The sequence below is a fragment of the Felis catus genome, chromosome C2, assembly GCF_018350175.1.
Source record: "Felis catus isolate Fca126 chromosome C2, F.catus_Fca126_mat1.0, whole genome shotgun sequence".
NCBI lineage: Eukaryota > Metazoa > Chordata > Mammalia > Carnivora > Felidae > Felis > Felis catus.
The window spans coordinates 58693355-58711362 of record NC_058376.1 but is presented as its reverse complement, the minus strand read 5'-3'; the positions used below and the strand labels follow the sequence as shown (position 1 = coordinate 58711362).

General features: G+C 35.6%; 1 protein-coding gene across 7 annotated transcripts in view; it reads left to right on the top strand.

Annotated features, from left to right (window-relative positions):
* The window catches only part of SLC9C1 (solute carrier family 9 member C1), a 103323-nt gene that overhangs the window by 18983 nt on the left and 66332 nt on the right, over nt 1-18008 (top strand). For 5 of the 7 annotated variants that reach the window (XM_011285957.4, XM_045036943.1, XM_045036945.1 and 2 more), the window contains exons 3-7: nt 635-735; nt 3440-3568; nt 5882-6047; nt 9020-9145; nt 13542-13703. In XM_011285957.4, coding sequence (XP_011284259.1) covers nt 635-735; nt 3440-3568; nt 5882-6047; nt 9020-9145; nt 13542-13703 — 684 coding nt within the window. The remainder of the gene's footprint in view (nt 1-634; nt 736-3439; nt 3569-5881; nt 6048-9019; nt 9146-13541; nt 13704-18008) is intronic. The other 2 variants (XM_045036946.1, XM_019839711.2) reach the window with 1 other exon arrangement.

Below are 18008 nucleotides of genomic sequence, written 5' to 3'. Positions count from 1 at the left end.
GAAGAAAAGAATACTATAGAAATCAAAAGATTTCTTTTTTTTTTGCATTCTTTGATTAGAAATTATATTACAAAAAAGTGGAAAAAAGAAAACATTAAACTGAAGGAAATGCGATGATATTGCTTATTGTACTTTGATAGAAATTCATTATAGGCTGCCTAATGCATAGTAGATAACCAGTAATAGGAAGCTAGTTTTTCTCATTGGGCAAATTATTATACCTAGTTCTTCATTGTTATTTTGAAAATCATCCAGGAGATTTCATTAAACTTTAATTATTTATTAACCTCTTGCTGCAGGATTGCTGAAGAAACTAATATCTGATTTATAACATGTAAAAAAATTCCTATAAGTGTTTAGTAATAACCCAAGAGCCAGTGATTGCTAGCAATATTTACTAAAGATTCTAAGGAAATGAGATATTTCATACAAGACGTAAATACAGAATCCAGCAGATTAGCAATTACACTGATTCAGTGTGCTTAAGTATGAGAGAGGGTTTTAATTACTGGAATTAAATAAGTAAAAAGTGGGACAATATTTCATTGTCCTCAGCATTAAGAAAGTATATCAAATTAAAGTTCTGTAAGTGTCATATTTCATTGCCTTTCAGTAAAAATGTATTTTTCTGCAGCATTTTTGAACCTGCACTTAAAAGACTTTCCAATTCCTCTCCCTGTGATATTATTTTTAATTGGATGCAGTTTTGAAATATTAAGTTTTACATCTGACAAGGTGTGTATAGTAAATATTTTGTGTTATGCCTCAGATTCATGCAAATTCAAAGATGGAATTTTAAGGAAATTTGTAAAAAATACTTGCCAATTCACTGTTCTGCCAGTTGATAGATGCTTGTGATATGGATACTATCAGATCAGATATGTGAAAAAAGGAACCAGGCATGGAAGAGCTGAGATCCAGCTAAACACAGTCAAAACAGAGCCACTGTCTGGAAGGGGGTGGGCAGCTCAGAGAATGAGTACACATACAGCTACTGAGAGTGTGAGCAGCTAATGAGAGTTTAAGCAGAATTCAAAAGTTTAGACAAGAATTGGTACATAAGATAGAAGCGCAGAGAGGGGGTGCCTGGGTGGCTCAGTTGGTTAAGTGTCCGACTTTGGCTCAGGTTACAAATCTTGTGACTTGTGGGTTCGAGCTCTGTGTTGGGCTCTGTGCTGACAGCTCAGAGCCTGGAGCCTGCTTTCGATTCTGTCTCCCTCTCTCTCTGCCCCTCCCCTGCTCATGCCCTGTCTCTGTCTCTGTCTCTCTCTCTCTCAAAAATAAATAAAAACATTAAAAAATTTTTTTAAAAAGAAGAAGAAGAGGAAGAAGGAGAAGAAGTCCAGAGAGATTAAGCTGCTAGTACAGGCCTCTTGTAGCAAGATAATTCTGACATTGAACCAATCTATTGCTTCAGTTAGGAATATTTTACAAGATTCCTATTACAATAGAGGCTACTCTTTAAGTGTGTATGGCTTACAAGATTTCAAGAAACAGATGTTGGACCACTTACCTGGAGTTGGAAGTAAGGAGGAAGGCAAACTGTAGATACAGTCATGGCAGCTGCAGTGTTACAAAAAGTTGAGAACTGGAATCAGGTAGAGGAGAGAGACTATCTTACAATAAGGGACGTAGAATGCATTATTGACACATTAAATAGTTCTCTAGCCTCGGGGTTGGCAGCAAACTTTTTCTATAGAAGACCATCTAGTAAATATTTTAGATTATGCAGGCCATATGAGCTCTGTCACAATTACTCAACTCTGCCATTATAATTCGAAAGCAACCGTAGACAATATGTAAGAAGTGGCATGGCTGTGCTCCAGTAAGACTTTACAAAAACAGGCATTGAGTCGGATTTGGCCCAGGGCCATAATTTTCCATCACCTGCTCTAGTCAATCAGAACATGAATGAGAACAAACAAACAGGAGATGTGATATTAACAAACATTATGGAAAACATGTATTCATATAAGAGCCAGAAGTATTCTTACTTCATTTGTTATGAGCACATTATTGCTATGAACATGTTATGTAACCATACGATTTTGACTTATATGCAATATTAAGTACTTCTATAAACTTTTGTATTTGTCAGTAACCTTTTAGAAGAAGAGAACATAAGAACTGTGAAGGGCCTAAGATTTTACTCTGCCTGCAAGTAATAAGTTAGCCTGTCACAGTTTCATGGTCCTGGCAAAAGACAAGGGACTTCTGGGCCCGAGACAAAGGACTTTAGTACTGACAGTAATAGCAGAAACCAGACTATCAGCATCTTCTTGTGCCTGTTCCATGAGCCCCAGGAGCTGCAGGGAGAAGCCAAGAGGGTCCAGTGAAACCCACATACACAATGGATTGCATTATAAAAGAAGAAACCTGGGGCGCCTGGGTGGCGCAGTCGGTTAAGCGTCCGACTTCAGCCAGGTCACGATCTCCCGGTCCGTGAGTTCGAGCCCCGCGTCTGGCTCTGGGCTGATGGCTCAGAGCCTGGAGCCTGTTTCCGATTCTGTGTCTCCCTCTCTCTCTGCCCCTCGCCCATTCATGCTCTGTCTCTCTCTGTCCCAAAAATAAATAAACGTTGAAAAAAAAATTTAAGAGAAGAAACCTTAGTTTAAAGAACTTGAATATTTTGTGATGGGCAGTAAGCTCATCCCACCTCTTGCCCTAGCGAGAGACACTATCTTTATTGCACTGTACAGTATAGTAAACCAATTCTTTTCTCTAGAAGAAGACACTTGGCTCTCTCTTCCAAAGCTGTTAGCCATACAAATATTTTTGAAAGATAGTCTGGAAGAAAAGCAATCAATGCCTCCACTCATAAGATATGGGGAAACAAGAGAGACCCAGGCAGAATCATCTCCCAAAGGCAAAGATATCACCTCACACAGCAAGTAACCAGTGTTTCCTTAATAAACAAATGTTGAGTGGATGCCCATAAGAGGATTTATCAACTAAATATTTTATGACAAACACCATTAATTAATCATTTCATTAACAGCATAACTTCTGAGTTTTTATTCCTACTATTCTTCCATGCACATTTTCCATATAAGCCATGGTTAATTGTTTGTAGTTTCTGAAATGCGATATGATTGTTTATTCATTTGTACACATCGTGCATGATAATCCATCTACCTGAAACCTGTCTTCCTCTTGTATGCCTGAAAATCTCCTACACATTCTTTTGTACCCATATCAATGTACTTTCTATAGCCACTATTTAAAAAATAAAATGGGCATGGAGATGTGCATTAACGTTCTTCTGTTACTGGTAATAATCTGATGGAAAATTATGAAAATGCAGTAGAGTTAAGACTTTAGCACCTATTACATTGTGATATATCTTTTTCTCTTTTGCTAGAGAGAGGGGTGTCTGGCATGTGTTGTATGCTAATAGGAGGATGGATAAGTGAGAAATGATGTATTTTTATATTATTAGGTGCAAAGATACACAGATGCCATACAATGGATGAGTCCAAAATTATTTTTTAATATATTTACACCAATAATTATCTTTAACGTTGCATTCGACATGGATGTTTACATGCTCCAAAAGTTATTTTGGCAGGTAAGAAGTGATATTTTCCAATAATATCATTCACTCATGAACTACTATATGTTATCTATGCTCCGGATTTTTAAAATTTTGCTCTAAATTATAAAACAAAGAAGACAAGGAAAAAGTACGAAGTGTGGGAGAAGTAAATTTAGCTTTATATTTTAGTGAATAAACCATATCTTAGCGACTGACCAGCATATTGAGGGCTCAGGAAAAAAAAAATTACAGAGGAAAAAAAAGTAATTCTGAGAATCTGATTTGCAGAGCTTAATGCCAGTTATAATTTTAACTCTGAGATGCTATTAGAGAGCTATTATGAAAACATTTGGTCCAGTTTTTTAATTATTTTTGATAAAAGTCTTTTTTAAAATACCCACCTTCTAAAACTTCTCTTACTCACATGAACAAAAACAGAGAATACTCATAGAAACAGCTATAACTTTAAATCACAAACCATTATGTTATCTTAATCATGTGATATTTGAACCCCATCAAGGAAAAAGCTTGAAGAAAAAATACTCCAAATCTTAAGCAGGGTATACATTTCTTCCAAAGTAATTAAAACAGCTTTGTAAATATAAAGCCATTACCTAAATTACATTAGAAGCAAAACTATTAAAATAAGCTACACTTTCTATACATATACATATATATTGCTTTTTTATTTAATATTGGTAGTAAGAGCATTTTTCCACATCGTTACAAATTTTTTATAATTTTTTAAAATTTTTTAGTTGAGATATAATTGACATACAACATTATATTAGTTTCAGGTATACAACATAATGATTTGATACTTGTATTTTGAAATGATCACCGGGGTGCTTGGGTGGCTCAGTCAGTTAAGTGTCTGACTTCAGCTTAGGTCATGATCTCACGGTTCTTGAGTTCAAGCCCCACATCGGGCTCTGTGCTGACAGCTCAGAGCCTGGAGTCTGCTTCAGATTCTGTGTCTCCCTCTCTCTCTGGCCCTTCCCCTCTTGAGCTCTCTCTCTCTGTCTCTCAAAAATAAATAAACATTAAAAAAAATTTTGAAATGATCACCAAAATAAATCTAGTTAACATCCATCACCACAGTATTATAAAAATTTTTTATCATAATTTTAAGATCTACTCTCTTAACATCTTTTAAATATACAGTACAGTATTATTCACTACAGTCACCATGCTGTACATTGAATCCCATGACTTATTTATTTTACAGTTGGAAGATTGTACCTTTTGACCCCCTTCATCTCTTTTCCCAACCTCCTGAGTCCTCACTTCTGGCTATTGACAATCTGTTCTTTGTATCAATGAGCTCAGGGTTTGTTGTTGTTGTTGTTGTTGTTGTTGTTGTTGTTGTTTTAAGATTCCACATATAAGTTAGGTCATATGACATTTGTCTTTTTCTATCTGACTTATCTCATGTAGCGTAATGCCTTCAGGTTTCATCTATGCTGTCCCAAATAGCAAGATTTCCTTCTATTTTATGATTAAGTAATATTCCATTGCATATATAATACATTTTCTTTATCCACTCATCTATAGATAGACACTTAGGTTGCTTCCATGTCTTATTATTGCAAATAAGTATTGTAAATAGTGTAAATTCACATTATTGTAAATAATGTTACAATGAACACAGAGGTGCAGTTCTGAATTCTTATAGGTAGCTTCAGGCACAGTCACATTTTTCCAAGACCATCTGGCAATGAAATCTTACTACATAGCTGCCACTGATAGAATAAAAGAAAGTAGAAGGCAATGGTGGGAAGGCAGAAGGCCAGGTTCCAGTTCTAGAATAATAGAATTTTTCTTCCCATCTTTTCTATAGTCCTCTGCCAATTCTCTACATTCTTTCTATTTTATTTTCTCCTCCTTTTCCTCTTTTGTAACTTCTTTGTAAACTTGTGTTCTTTTTCTCTCTGTTAATAGGCTAGGTTTCAGTTTTATGCATAGTTAAATGTGTATATATAAGTGTGAGTATATATGGTGTGTATGCATATACCTTTACACATACATATTTATATTCAATGACCTTATCCAGAAATTTAAAAGTTCCCTTTTATTATATGCTATTTCTTATATATGCTATTTATTATATGCTATTTATTATATGCTATTTCTTACAAGTGCTGTGTCATAGGTCCTAAGAATCTCATTGCAATATTTGCCTCTTATTTCCAGACTTGCAAGCACATATTTGTTAAATAAGATAATTTAAAATTTCCCTTTGATGGATTCAGTGTGATTCTGTATCTCTAATAATCCTGATAATCTGCTTTTCAAAATAGGATAAAAAGGCAATCTGATTTTTCTATACATAAAATTTCTTTGCAGATAATTTTAATTACAATTCCTGGCTTTTTTATGAATTATACATTAATTCTTTGGTATCTGGCATCTGTGAATAAATTACTTTTGAAAACCACTCCATGGTTATTATTTGCAACTATCCTCATGAGTTCAGACCCCATGCTGACTGCAGCTGCTATAAGAGACCTTGGTAAGTATATGTTTTCCTCTTTTTCTACACTTAAAATATCATATTCTGCATTTAATGTGTCTAGTGTTAAGATCTTTTGCTCACTGTAGCTTCTCACTATATGAAATGAGGTTCTGGGCATTGGGAATTAAGCATAGAGATTCAGGTTGCTGATGCTTAGAACAAAATGAAATGCTAGTGATGGGCTTACCTAGTATATATATTTTTAAAATCTTTCATCCCCTTGTGGAATAAGACAGGGGATTATTTGGAATCCTTGACCTTATACATGCTTCTACCTTAAACCAAAGTTCTGAGGGTGAACAATTTGCATATACATTGTGATGACATTTCTATTGTCAAATACTGTTTTTCCTTTGAAAATACTTTAATTAGGATAATGCCATCTGTAAAAAAACAAAAAACAAAAAAATTTGGAGTCATCACCATTAAGACCAAAAAATGCAGAAAGTCAAAAACAGTAAAGTCACTAATCTTACAGTGTTTTCAGAGTGTAGTATTTTAGGAGAAATAAATCTATATTTAAAATTAAGTACCAAGTCAGGGTGCCTGGGAGGCTCAGCCAGTTAATCCTTGGACTGTGGCCTCAGTCATGATCTCGCTGTTCCCAAGTTCCAGCCCCATGTCAGGCTCTGTGCTGACAGCTCAGAGCCTGGAACCCTGTATCTCAGACTCTTTATCTACCTTTTTGCCCGTCCCCCACTCACACTCTGTCTCTCTCTCTCAAAAATAAATAAACATTAAAAATTTTTTAAATAAATAAAGTACCAAGTTGATGTAACACACACACACACACACACACACACACACACACACACACACTTCTCATTTTATGACCATTACAGGGGGAGAAGCTACTGGAGGGAAGTAGAAATAGAATAGAGGAAACACATCAATCTACCTAAATGAATAAAGGAAAGCCAATTCTCAAATCAAAGAGATTAAGATTGTGAGGTAAGAGTTTTGGTGCCTGGGTGGTTTAGTCGGTTAAGCGTCAGACTTCGGCTCAGGTCATAATCTCAAAGTTGGCCAGGCTCTGTGCTGACAGTTCAGAGCCTGGAGCCTGCCTCGGATTCTGTGTCTCCCTCTTTTTCTCCCCCTCCCCCACTCATGCTCTGTTTCTGTCTCTCTCTCAAGAATAAATAAACATTAAACAAAATGGTTTAATTAAAAAAGAAAAACAGAAAGGAGAGGAGGCCCCAGCGTCTATCCCCCAGCCCTGCCTCTATGGGACTCTGTCAGTGCCCGCCCCTTTTCCACTCACAGGACTTAGTGAAGTTTTGTGCTACCTGACAGCATTACATACTTCTTTCAACTTTATAATCTTATAATCTGGTTAGTAATCCAGTGATTGCCTGGCCTATCATTGTTGAATGTAAATTATTGGGTTATCTTCCAAAGTTACGCTCATACGTTTTGGCCATCTTGCCGTGACTTTTGGAATATTGTTTTTCTCCTCACTTTGTAGTTTTTAAAAAAATAAAAATAAAGTACTTTTCTCTTGGCAACATTTTTGCCTGAGTTGACAAAGCAAGATTTTTATATTTGTTTTCTTTTACTCCCACACACCTACAAAATCTGCCTATGCTTATGAGTGCATGAGTACCTTCACACCGTCTTGAGCTTTCCATGGTCTGTTGACTCTTATGCCCCCATGTCAGTTGTGTATTTTCACATATTTACAATTTGTTATAGTTCTATTTTCCAAGTTGGAATAATTATATAACAGTACCAGTTAGTTTTTTCTCAGTTAAGAACAACTCTGAGTTTCAACAACTGAGTAAGAAAAAACACAGTGGCTTCAAACAACAGTTATTTGTTATTTTTCGTGAGTCTGGCAGTTGTGATGATACGGCCTGGGCTCACTAATGAATCTACAGTCAGATGGAAGATAATCCAGGGGCTAAGTGATCTAGGATGGACCCTTGGAGAAATCTACCTTTCTTCCACATATTTTCACAATCGTCCAGTAGCACAGCCAAGGGACATTATAGTGGTGGTGGCAGAGGTACCCAAGATAGGAAGCAAAAATCCTTCCCAAGCCTCTGCTTGCATCAAGTCTCATAACAGAACAGACTGGATCTCTTAGAGGAGAGAAACTGTAGTTTTACAGGAAAGGGCATGGATGCATAATGAGGTGAAGAATTAGACCATCAGTGCACTTCCCCTCCACAAGAACACACTGCCTTGACTTGACTTGTCTTGCAACAGCATACTTAGTGTGTTAGGTTGTGATCATAGAATGGTTGGGTCATGAAATAACATTTCCTTCCTACAGACATCTAGAAAGTCATTAAAGATGCTCAAAGTTACAGTTTTGCCGCTACAGGCATATTTAATAGAGAAAAATGATCATTGATCGCTAAACTTAGAGTATCACCACAAGTGGAGGGAAATTAGGATGGGAGTACATAATATGAGGGTGCTTTCCATTTCATAGAGCTTAATCTCTAGAACCTTTGACAGGAATGTATGGAAAAGTCAGAGAATTTCTAATCATAGTGAGATTATCTTGACAATTGCATGAATACTTTGCTTAGGCACCATGTTATAAAGCTTGGCTTATGAATTTCCTTTATCCCTCTGTCATTGTTCCTTATCTTGCCTTAAATATATAATGTGTATTTATATTGACTAAATCACCAAATTAAAAAAATAATGAACTTCATGTTTTCATCTGGGCTTTAAAACAAGCAATAACAGCTCTAGCTTATTATCTTAGTTAAATAAACCATACTCAACCACAATAAATTTGGTTCCTAATTATGGAAGTCTAGACTTAACTTAAAGTTGATATATAATTAAATTTCCTTGAAGGGAGTTTTCAAATATGACTAAAGTCTATTTAAGTATATGGGAAAAGTATGTGATATAAATCTATAGATAAGAATATACTTCTACTTGCTAATAAAAGTTTAATCTTTAATATTGATGATTTTCTTTAGTGAAACAAAATATTTTCTTTTCCATAGGTCTTTCTAGAAGCCTCACCAATTTAATTAATGGAGAAAGTCTGATGACCTCTATAATGTCTTTGATTATGTTTAACAGTATTGAAGATATTAATGGCAACCTACAAAAGGGGAACAATTCATTAGGTAAGGACCTATTTTTTCCCTAAATTTCTTAAAATTAGAATCTTGTATTTTCTAAAAGCTGATATGGATATTGTAATCTTTTACCATAATTATGCTTGTACAAATATAATCGTGAGCATTAGTATAATGATTTACCCTTTACAAAGCACTACCACATATCTCTTATTTAATATTTGTTGTGGTTTTATTGTGAGACTCGGTTGAGACTTTTCATGAGGACGCTTATAGGGGAAGCATTCTACAGACCTAGGCTGTAGTCCAAATGCTCAACAACAAGAACATGAGAGATGTTGTTTTCTATGAGTTGAAGATGAACTCGGAAGACAAGCTAGGCAGTGCACCTGCTGGTGGTGAGAGGGATACAGCCGTTGCCCTTGGCTTCACTGGGGCAACATGGAAAGCTGTCAGCTTAAAGAGCAAGTATGAGTGACAGGGCTTTAAGCAGAGAGATTGCAAGGCCTTCATGAGTTCATTTACCACATTCAGAAAACCCTGAACCTAAGTATCGTTGATTACTTTATCATATGTCTGTGTATTTTATATATATAGTGAATGATACATGCACACTATGATGAATGATTATAAAACACATAGATGTGTAATTATCACTCAGGACAAGAAATATAGTGTCACCAGCAATCCCAGAACCATCTTATACGCCCCTCCCTGATCAAAACCCCATACCCTCTTCCTGCAACAGTGGTTCTCAGAGGATAGTCACTACCTTGGGCAGGGCAGCGGGAGAGGGTGTCCACAGGACCCTTTAAGGATGTCTATGAAGTCAAATATTTTCAAAGTAATATTAAGAAGTTATTTACTTTTTTTAGTGTGCTGCTATTTGCACTGATTTTGGAAAAGTGATGATTAGAGGCTCCTGGAGAAAATTCTTGACGTATACTATTCCACTCACTGGATGTCTTTTGTGCCCTAAGGCCTTCTGTGGCATTATCTCATTTCACCTTTCTATCGTCCTGAAAAAAGAACATTTAAGGGGTGCTTCCAGACTACATTCTAGTGCATCAAAGGGGTCTTTAAGATGACAAATAATACGTTATATTGGAGCCAGATCCTTCTACTACCCCCTTTCCCCAGCAATTAAGTATATCTCAAATTACTTTTCTAATCACTCAGGAAGAGGAAGTTTTAGCTATATGTAGTGACTTTCATGGTCCCTGGAAACTACCTCGCTGTTGGGCAGCCAATGTTCCTGTTTACCTCTCTTCTGACCCATCTTTGCCTTATATCTTTATAATCAATGCCTAAAACTAAGAATTAAAGATTATTTTTTCTGAAGAACACACATTCTAGGGATCATCACCCCTCTCATGTCTTCCTCAAGGGAGCTCGTCCACATGGTGGACAGTTACCCTACTTGGGCATCAGGAGAACCCACCTTAAGCCTTGCTCTACATCCAGTTAGCTTACCCAGGCCATGGCAACTTGGAACATCTGTGGTGAACCTGGAAACCCAATTTAGCACAGGAAGGTACATCTTCTTTAAGTGCTTCATATATTCCATCTGTGCTATGTGAGAAAGTCTAACCACCATAGACACTCAACCTCTTCCAAAATCCAGACCACACAAGCAAGTGATACAATATGTCACTCAGAGAGTTTTTACCATAAGACCTCCTGCACATAGGGCTTTCCTGAAGAAGACCAGAGTGAGCAACACAGAGAGGTCTATGTTCAGAAACATCTTAAAAACTCAAGGACCACTCTTGGGGGAAACTGAAAAATGCAGAGAGGTATCATCATACGCGCTGGTTGGAAGGATCCATGCCCAGGCCCAAACTTGGTCCAATATTCTACTAAGCTCCATTTAAGATAGTAAATATTGACTACAGAATGTCAGAGAACCTTATCAGAGTTGACATCTACAGTCTAATCGAGAGAACATTTTTTATATTCACTGGCAAGTCAAAAGAATATAGGGGGGTACTGATATGGAAATTCATTCATTAACCCATTCATTCATTCATTAATACAATTATTTATTGATATGTACTATGTGACAGTTACTATTCTAGGCCTTAGTGCTTCAACCATGAACATAATAGTCCCTGCTTTCACAGAGTTTGCTTCATAATTTTGATAATAATTAATGGAATAGAATTTTGTGTTTAGGTTTCAGAGGAGTAAATACTATAAGTAGTCACTCTACAATAATAAAAACTCTGCTGAAGGAGGAAGAGAACAGTGAACTTATCCCCTCAGCCCTTAGGAGTTTCTCTGAATTTTTAACAGCTTTGAAAGAAAACTTTCCTTTAAGAAAAAAGATGTATGACAAGATTTGCTGATATTTCATTTATACCAATTGACACAATAGCGAATCAATAATTTTTGGATAACTCAGATAATAATTATTACCTTTAAAAACTCATGCAATTATTTAAACAGTGTTGCTCTGTCTTTTGAAGTTAGTGCATATTTCATAAAGAGAAAAATTAAGAAGAGTTACTGTACTTAGAGGTCTGTCTTTTCCAATTTGCATGTTAGGAGTTTAAAAAAGTTGTAAGAAATATTGGATTTGCTTTGAGGTTTTTCCCAGTCTAATAATTCCATTCAGTAAATATTTTCCTGATTAGAAACTATTTTCCTTTCTTAAAAAAGAAACTGGGGTGCTTGGGTGGCTCAGTCAGTTAGTCATCTGACTTCAGCTCAGGTCATGATCTCACAGGTAGGTTCCTGAGTTCAAGCCATGCTTCAGGCTCTGTGCTGACAGCTCAGAGCCTAGAGCCTGCTTCAGATTCTGTGTCTCCATCGCTCTCTTCCCCTCCCCCACTCACACTCTGTCTGTCTCTCTCTCTCTCTCTCAGAAATAAACATTAAAAAGAGAAGAAGAAAGCCACTTTCTTCTTTTTTGTTTATTTATTTTATTTTGAGAGAGAGTGCGAGCATGTACCTGCATGCCTGTGGGTGCAAGTGGGGGAGGGGCAGAGAGAGAGGGAAACAAATAATCCCAAGCAGGATCCAAGCTGTCAGCGCAGAACCTGACATGGGGCTCGAACTCTTGAACCATGAGATCATGACCTGAGCCCAAATCAAAAGTCGGACACTTAACTGACCGAATCACCCAGGCACCTCAAAAAAGAAAGCAACCTTCAAATTGGGTCTTCTAACTCCCATTCCCTGCATCCTTCTGAAACCAGAGTCAACCTCCATTCTTTGTTTCAGTTGCAGGAGGTACTAGACTCCCCAGATTGCCATTATGGGTAACCCCATGCCTTGAACAGGTATGACCTAGAAGGCCACTCCTGAAACTCCCCTTCCATGTTCATACTATCCCTACAGATGCTACATCTTTCCACTTAGCAGACCTAGAAACATGGGCACAGGACTAGGTAAGAAGGAATCTAAATTGTCTCAGCACTCTGAGCAGTGTCCTCTCCCACAGTGGACGTTTATAAATGGGACTCATAAAAGATTTTTTTCTCTTTCATTTTGCCACCTCAGAACACAGTTCAAGATTTACTTATTCTCAAATTTAGTCTCGCTTTTTGTTGTGGTTGCTCTGACTATTTTCTGTTGGCCATTCTTTGTTTTCATTTCGTTCTTGCTCTCCACCTATTCTGTTGCAGTTGACCCTTCTGCTTTCCTGACCCCAGAACCTGCTTTTATCTGTGATTCAAATTCTATTCCTCTGTTCCTCACCCTGTAAAAGTGGGGGGATTTCCTCACCCACCGGCATGCCTGATTCCAGCAACCAAGGCCATCAAGGTCTTAGGCTTCCTGTTTTCCTGGGAAGGACGTCATAACGATTGTGGAAAGAAATTTGGCAAACTATGACAATATCAGTAAAGGAGCAACTATTCTTTAGTGCAAATTCCACTTCTGGAGCCTAAGGAAGTAATCAGAGAAGTACAAAAAAACATGTGCAGAAATATACACACTATACGATGCAGCATTTTATCAGGGAAAAAACTGGAAGCAAATGAAATACTCAACAATAAGGAACCAATCAGTTGCTTTGACAAGCCACAACAATACAGGAGATTCACTAAGCTGGGACCCAGAGGCATTCCTTTTCTGTATTTCCTGTGTGTATCATGTTAGATATAGAATATAAGTTCCAAGAGTTTGGGGACTTTCTACTTCTTATTCATTACTGTATCTCCAAAATTTATTACACTGTTTGGCACTGAATAAATGTATATTTCTTACTGGGGATCGAAAGAAGCTCTTTAATGAAATTGACTGAATTTTGCCAACTTGTATGGCTCTCAGCGTTTGAATAGAAACTCTTTCAATGTAGGAATAAGAAAATGCCATACATCTGCCCCAATGGCTAGTTTTAAAGATAGGAACAAAAAGAAAAGTTGACCCAGATTATCACTTAAAATTAAGATCAAGTAAGCTCTATTAACTATTTTCTGTTTGTTCCCCTTTTTTTCAGTTTTTGACATCCTATTTGGACTTTGGTCTTATTTTCTAGCAAGTTTCTTGTTTGGAATTCTGAGTTCAAAACTGATCCAATTGTGGATGGCTACTGTTTTTGGTGATGATGTCAATCACATAAGTCTCAGCTTGTCAATTCTGTACCTCATCTTTTTTATTTGTAAGTCTGGGGCCTATGCCTAAAATTAAATGACACAAAAAAACTCAATACAAAGATACGGGAAGATACATACCAGGCAAAGTTGGTAAAATAAACCATTCAATTTATCTGGAGGAATGTTTTTTTAAAATAACCTATCAGAAGAGATAAAAATATTAGTATCTATACAACAGAAATCAATGTGTCAAGATATATAAAGTAAATGCCATTATAAAAGACAAAGGAATTTGACAAAATCACAATTTCAATGAGATATTTTATCATGCCTTTCCCAGATAATTTCATAACCAATTGAACAAAAAATAATTATGGCTATAAAAAGATATAAATAAACACTTAAGTGTTTGGTTTATAAGATATACAGTCTTATCTCCCCAAACCAAATACATATCCTTTACATACATACCTGTAGACCATTTACGGAAATGAACTAGACTCAAAGAGCATTTTAATAAAATCCCAAATATTGTTCAATCACAATGCAATTATAATTTACTAATTACAAAAGGAGGGTCTTTAAAAATAGTCATTCTAACAGCCTGAAATTAAATATACTTTTCTGGACAGCTTTTAGATCAAAAAGGAAATCAAAATAGAAGTTTCATATCAAGTAAGTCTAAATATTAGAAAATCTATCAATATTATTAATCCCTTTGCCACCATTTCTTCCTCACAGGAGTATGGTAGTTATTAATCATTCATCATATTATTGTTTTCTGATGCAGCCTCAGAATCTCATTCAACCCTGCTCTTCAAGACAGCCCTGCAAAGGACTTGGAGTTAGCATGTGCAGTAAATATAGTAAAACCTTGGTTTGTGAACATAATTCTTTCCAGAAACGTGCTTGTAATCCACAGCACTTTGTTTATCAAAGTGAATTTCAAGAACCATTCGCCCAGTTGTAATCACATGGTGTTTGGTGTCACATACTACTTGTATGGAAAGACATCACTTGTTTATCAAGTTAAAATTTCTTAGAAATGTTTGCTCATTTTGTGGAACACTCACAGAACAAGTTATTCGCAATCCAAGGTTTTACTCTAATACCTAGTTATCTAGTTACCAACTTATACTGTGCACTTTCATTTACATTTAGGAGTAAAAGTTGCCTATTCTCATATTGATGATTTAAAGTAGCTCTGGAAGCTTTAGCTAATGCAATAAGAAAAAAAAAAGACATTTATCCATAATTTTAAAAGAGAAAATGATTTCATTAGTGACAACATTTTAAATTACATAGAAAACTCAAAAGAATTAATTAGTAAACTAAGCCCAAAAGGCTTTTTAATAGCTTGATATAAGATAAATATACAAAAAAATCGTGTTCTTATAAGCCAGCAGTAGTTAGTTAGAAAATATAATGAAAATTTGATACTCGTTACATTGGCAAAAAGTTATAAAATATAAAGGAATAAACTTAAGAAGTTTGAGTCTAAACATGGAAAATTATAAGAGTTTACTGAGAAATATAAAATTGGAATAAACTGAAACAGAGAAAATCTTTTTAGAATTGCTAGACTAACAAGAGTCATTATTTTCATGTCTGAGGAAGGAAAGGTAGAATATAGGATCTTGAGGCTTCCTAACTAATCAGGAGATTAAAGCCAATTATAACCAAGTGAGTTTATAGAATCAAGTTAATGAATTAATAGACATCTAAGGAACAGCCAGTACAGATACATTCATCACGTACTACTTTAATTGTGGATACCTAAATTTCTACAAAAATATATTCCAGAAAATATAATTTTTCTCTAACATTAATTAGTAAGTGAGCATAGCCTCAAGGTTAAGGGTTATACCCCCCAAAATAATTATAAACTTTTAGAGTTAAAATGTCTCTATAAATATTTTAGAAAGAAAACTTCTAGGACAGAATTTCCTGAAAACAAGGTACAGAGGAAATATAAATCTAATGTAAAAGGACTTTCACTCCGACCTGGCTTAATGTTCATATTATTAGTATCTTCAAGATATTCCCTATAAATATTTTCCAGGTGTCACTGTTACCTAATAAATTACAATGACTAGTCCAGGACTTGATCTCCTCAAAGTGCCTATGTCCACATTTTCCTCTTCTTTTATAATTCAAAACTGACTAACCAAAGTGTTAGTTCCTGGCTTAAGGTACCATTTCTAGCCAGGACTAAACTAAAGAATATAAAACTTGTAATTTTCCATCTCTGGAAGGGAAAGACTCGGTAGTGTGATAATGATACCAATTTCATAAAATTAAAATGTATTACAGTCCGAATTAAATAATAGAAATTTGAGGGGGGGGGGTTGAAATTTTACAAAACAATTTGAAATATCATCTGGAAATACTAAATGTGAGAATAGACAAGATAGCTTAAAAAAAAAGTGGAGAACTTTCTCTACTAGGTAGGTATTAAATATTTAACAAGCCACCAGTAATTAAAATACAACTGTTGTAACAAAGCAATGTAAAGTAAGCCAAAGAGATGGAAGGGAAAATAACTGATCCAAATACACCTGGCAATTGACAAGTAATGACAATATGATAAAGGTGGAATATCCACAATACTCTTTACTATTAAAACAAATTTTAATTTTAATTTTAATTTTTATTTATTAACTAGAACAGAGTCTGCTAAACAGTAAGTGGAAAAAAGAAACTAGTTACAGAACTCTATTACTGTACAATCTCATTATAGCTTTTTTTTCTGTGTGACTTTGTGTGCATGTATGCTTGATGTATGCCATGGTGAGTGTTCACTGGGAACTCACTCCCCTGCTCTCAAAGATCTTGATCCAATTATCTTAAATTCCCAGTTCTTTAGCCTCTGAGCACCCAAAGATCTATCTCCTCATGATTTCTGAAAAATTTTGTAGGTTAGCTCCTCATGATCTCTGCTACCTCCCTTTAAATATATAGATGTTTTTGGTTCTTAGTAAATTTTACTGAAGATGGGGACAAGGAAGCTCATAAGGGAAGTTACATTATGTAATTCATGATTTCATAAAACCTGATAGCTACCTTTAATCTCACTTTTCCATGTTTCCTGCTTAATTTTTACCACTTGTGTCCAGTATTGTAATTCAGCAAGTATCCTTTAATACTTGAAGCTCCTTTTTGAATCTCATTCTCTATTCTCAACTAGCTTATCAAATTATTTCTTCTGAGAAAATGTAGTCCTCTCCATTATAGAAATTCCAATAATTTTTTTGTTAAAATTATACCTATCCTGCTTGACTTAGAGTGGGCCTATGTGTTAATAAACCCATCGTAAGTTGAAAATTTCTTAAGTCAAAAATGCATTTAGTATATCTAACCTACTGAACATCATAGCTTAGCCCAGTCTACCTTAAACCTGCTCAGAACATTTACATTAGTCTACAGTTGGGCAAATCATCTCACACAAAGTCTATTTTATGATAAAGTAGATCTCATGTAATTTATTGAGTGCTGACTCAAAGAGAAAACCAGAATGGTTGTAAGTGTATTGGTTGTTCACCCTCATGATCACCTGGCTGATTGGGAGCTGCGGCTCACTGCCACTGCCCAGCATCACAAGAGGTTATGTTCCCGCATATTGCTAGACTGAGAAAAAAAAAATCAACATTCAAAATTTGAAGTACCATTTCTACTGGATGCATACTGCTTTCACACCATTGTAAAGTCAAAAAATTAGAAGTCAAACTTGCATAAGTTGGGGATGATCTGGACCTGAAGCCTGGGTCGTTGAATTATGGGTCCTCTTTAAAAAAATAAAAATTACGAAAACCAATTTGTCAATAAATTTCATATATATAAAAATAAATTAAAAAAATAAAAATTAAAAAATTTATACACACACACACATATATAAAATCTCTATACTGTACCATATTATTTGGATTTTTTACATTGATAATATACTACTTTCATATTGCAAGAGGGAATAGAACTCTACTACAGCTACTTTTAAGAATATTCCAGTTTTTCATGCTTTTCGTTCTCACACAGTAAATGCACCCAAACAAAATTAAACTGGGGAAGTATATCCTTATTGGGTTTCTACCAGTTTGACTCCCTTAGTCCTGCCACAAAGTCAAACCATTTCTATCTCCTACTGTCTCCCAAGAAAGAAAGCATATGAAGTGGGCTAGTCCAAAGAACTCATTTGCTCACTTCCATTTTATCCCTCCAGAGCCCCTCTAAAAACATGACTCCTGTAGAGGGTGCTTTGGCTGCACGAGAACACAGTAAAAGAGTTTTATGAGCTTCGAATTGTTGGCAATGATCTGAAGCCAAAACTGTGCAAGAATGTTAGACGCCACCATACAGTTGGGTGTGAATCTGAG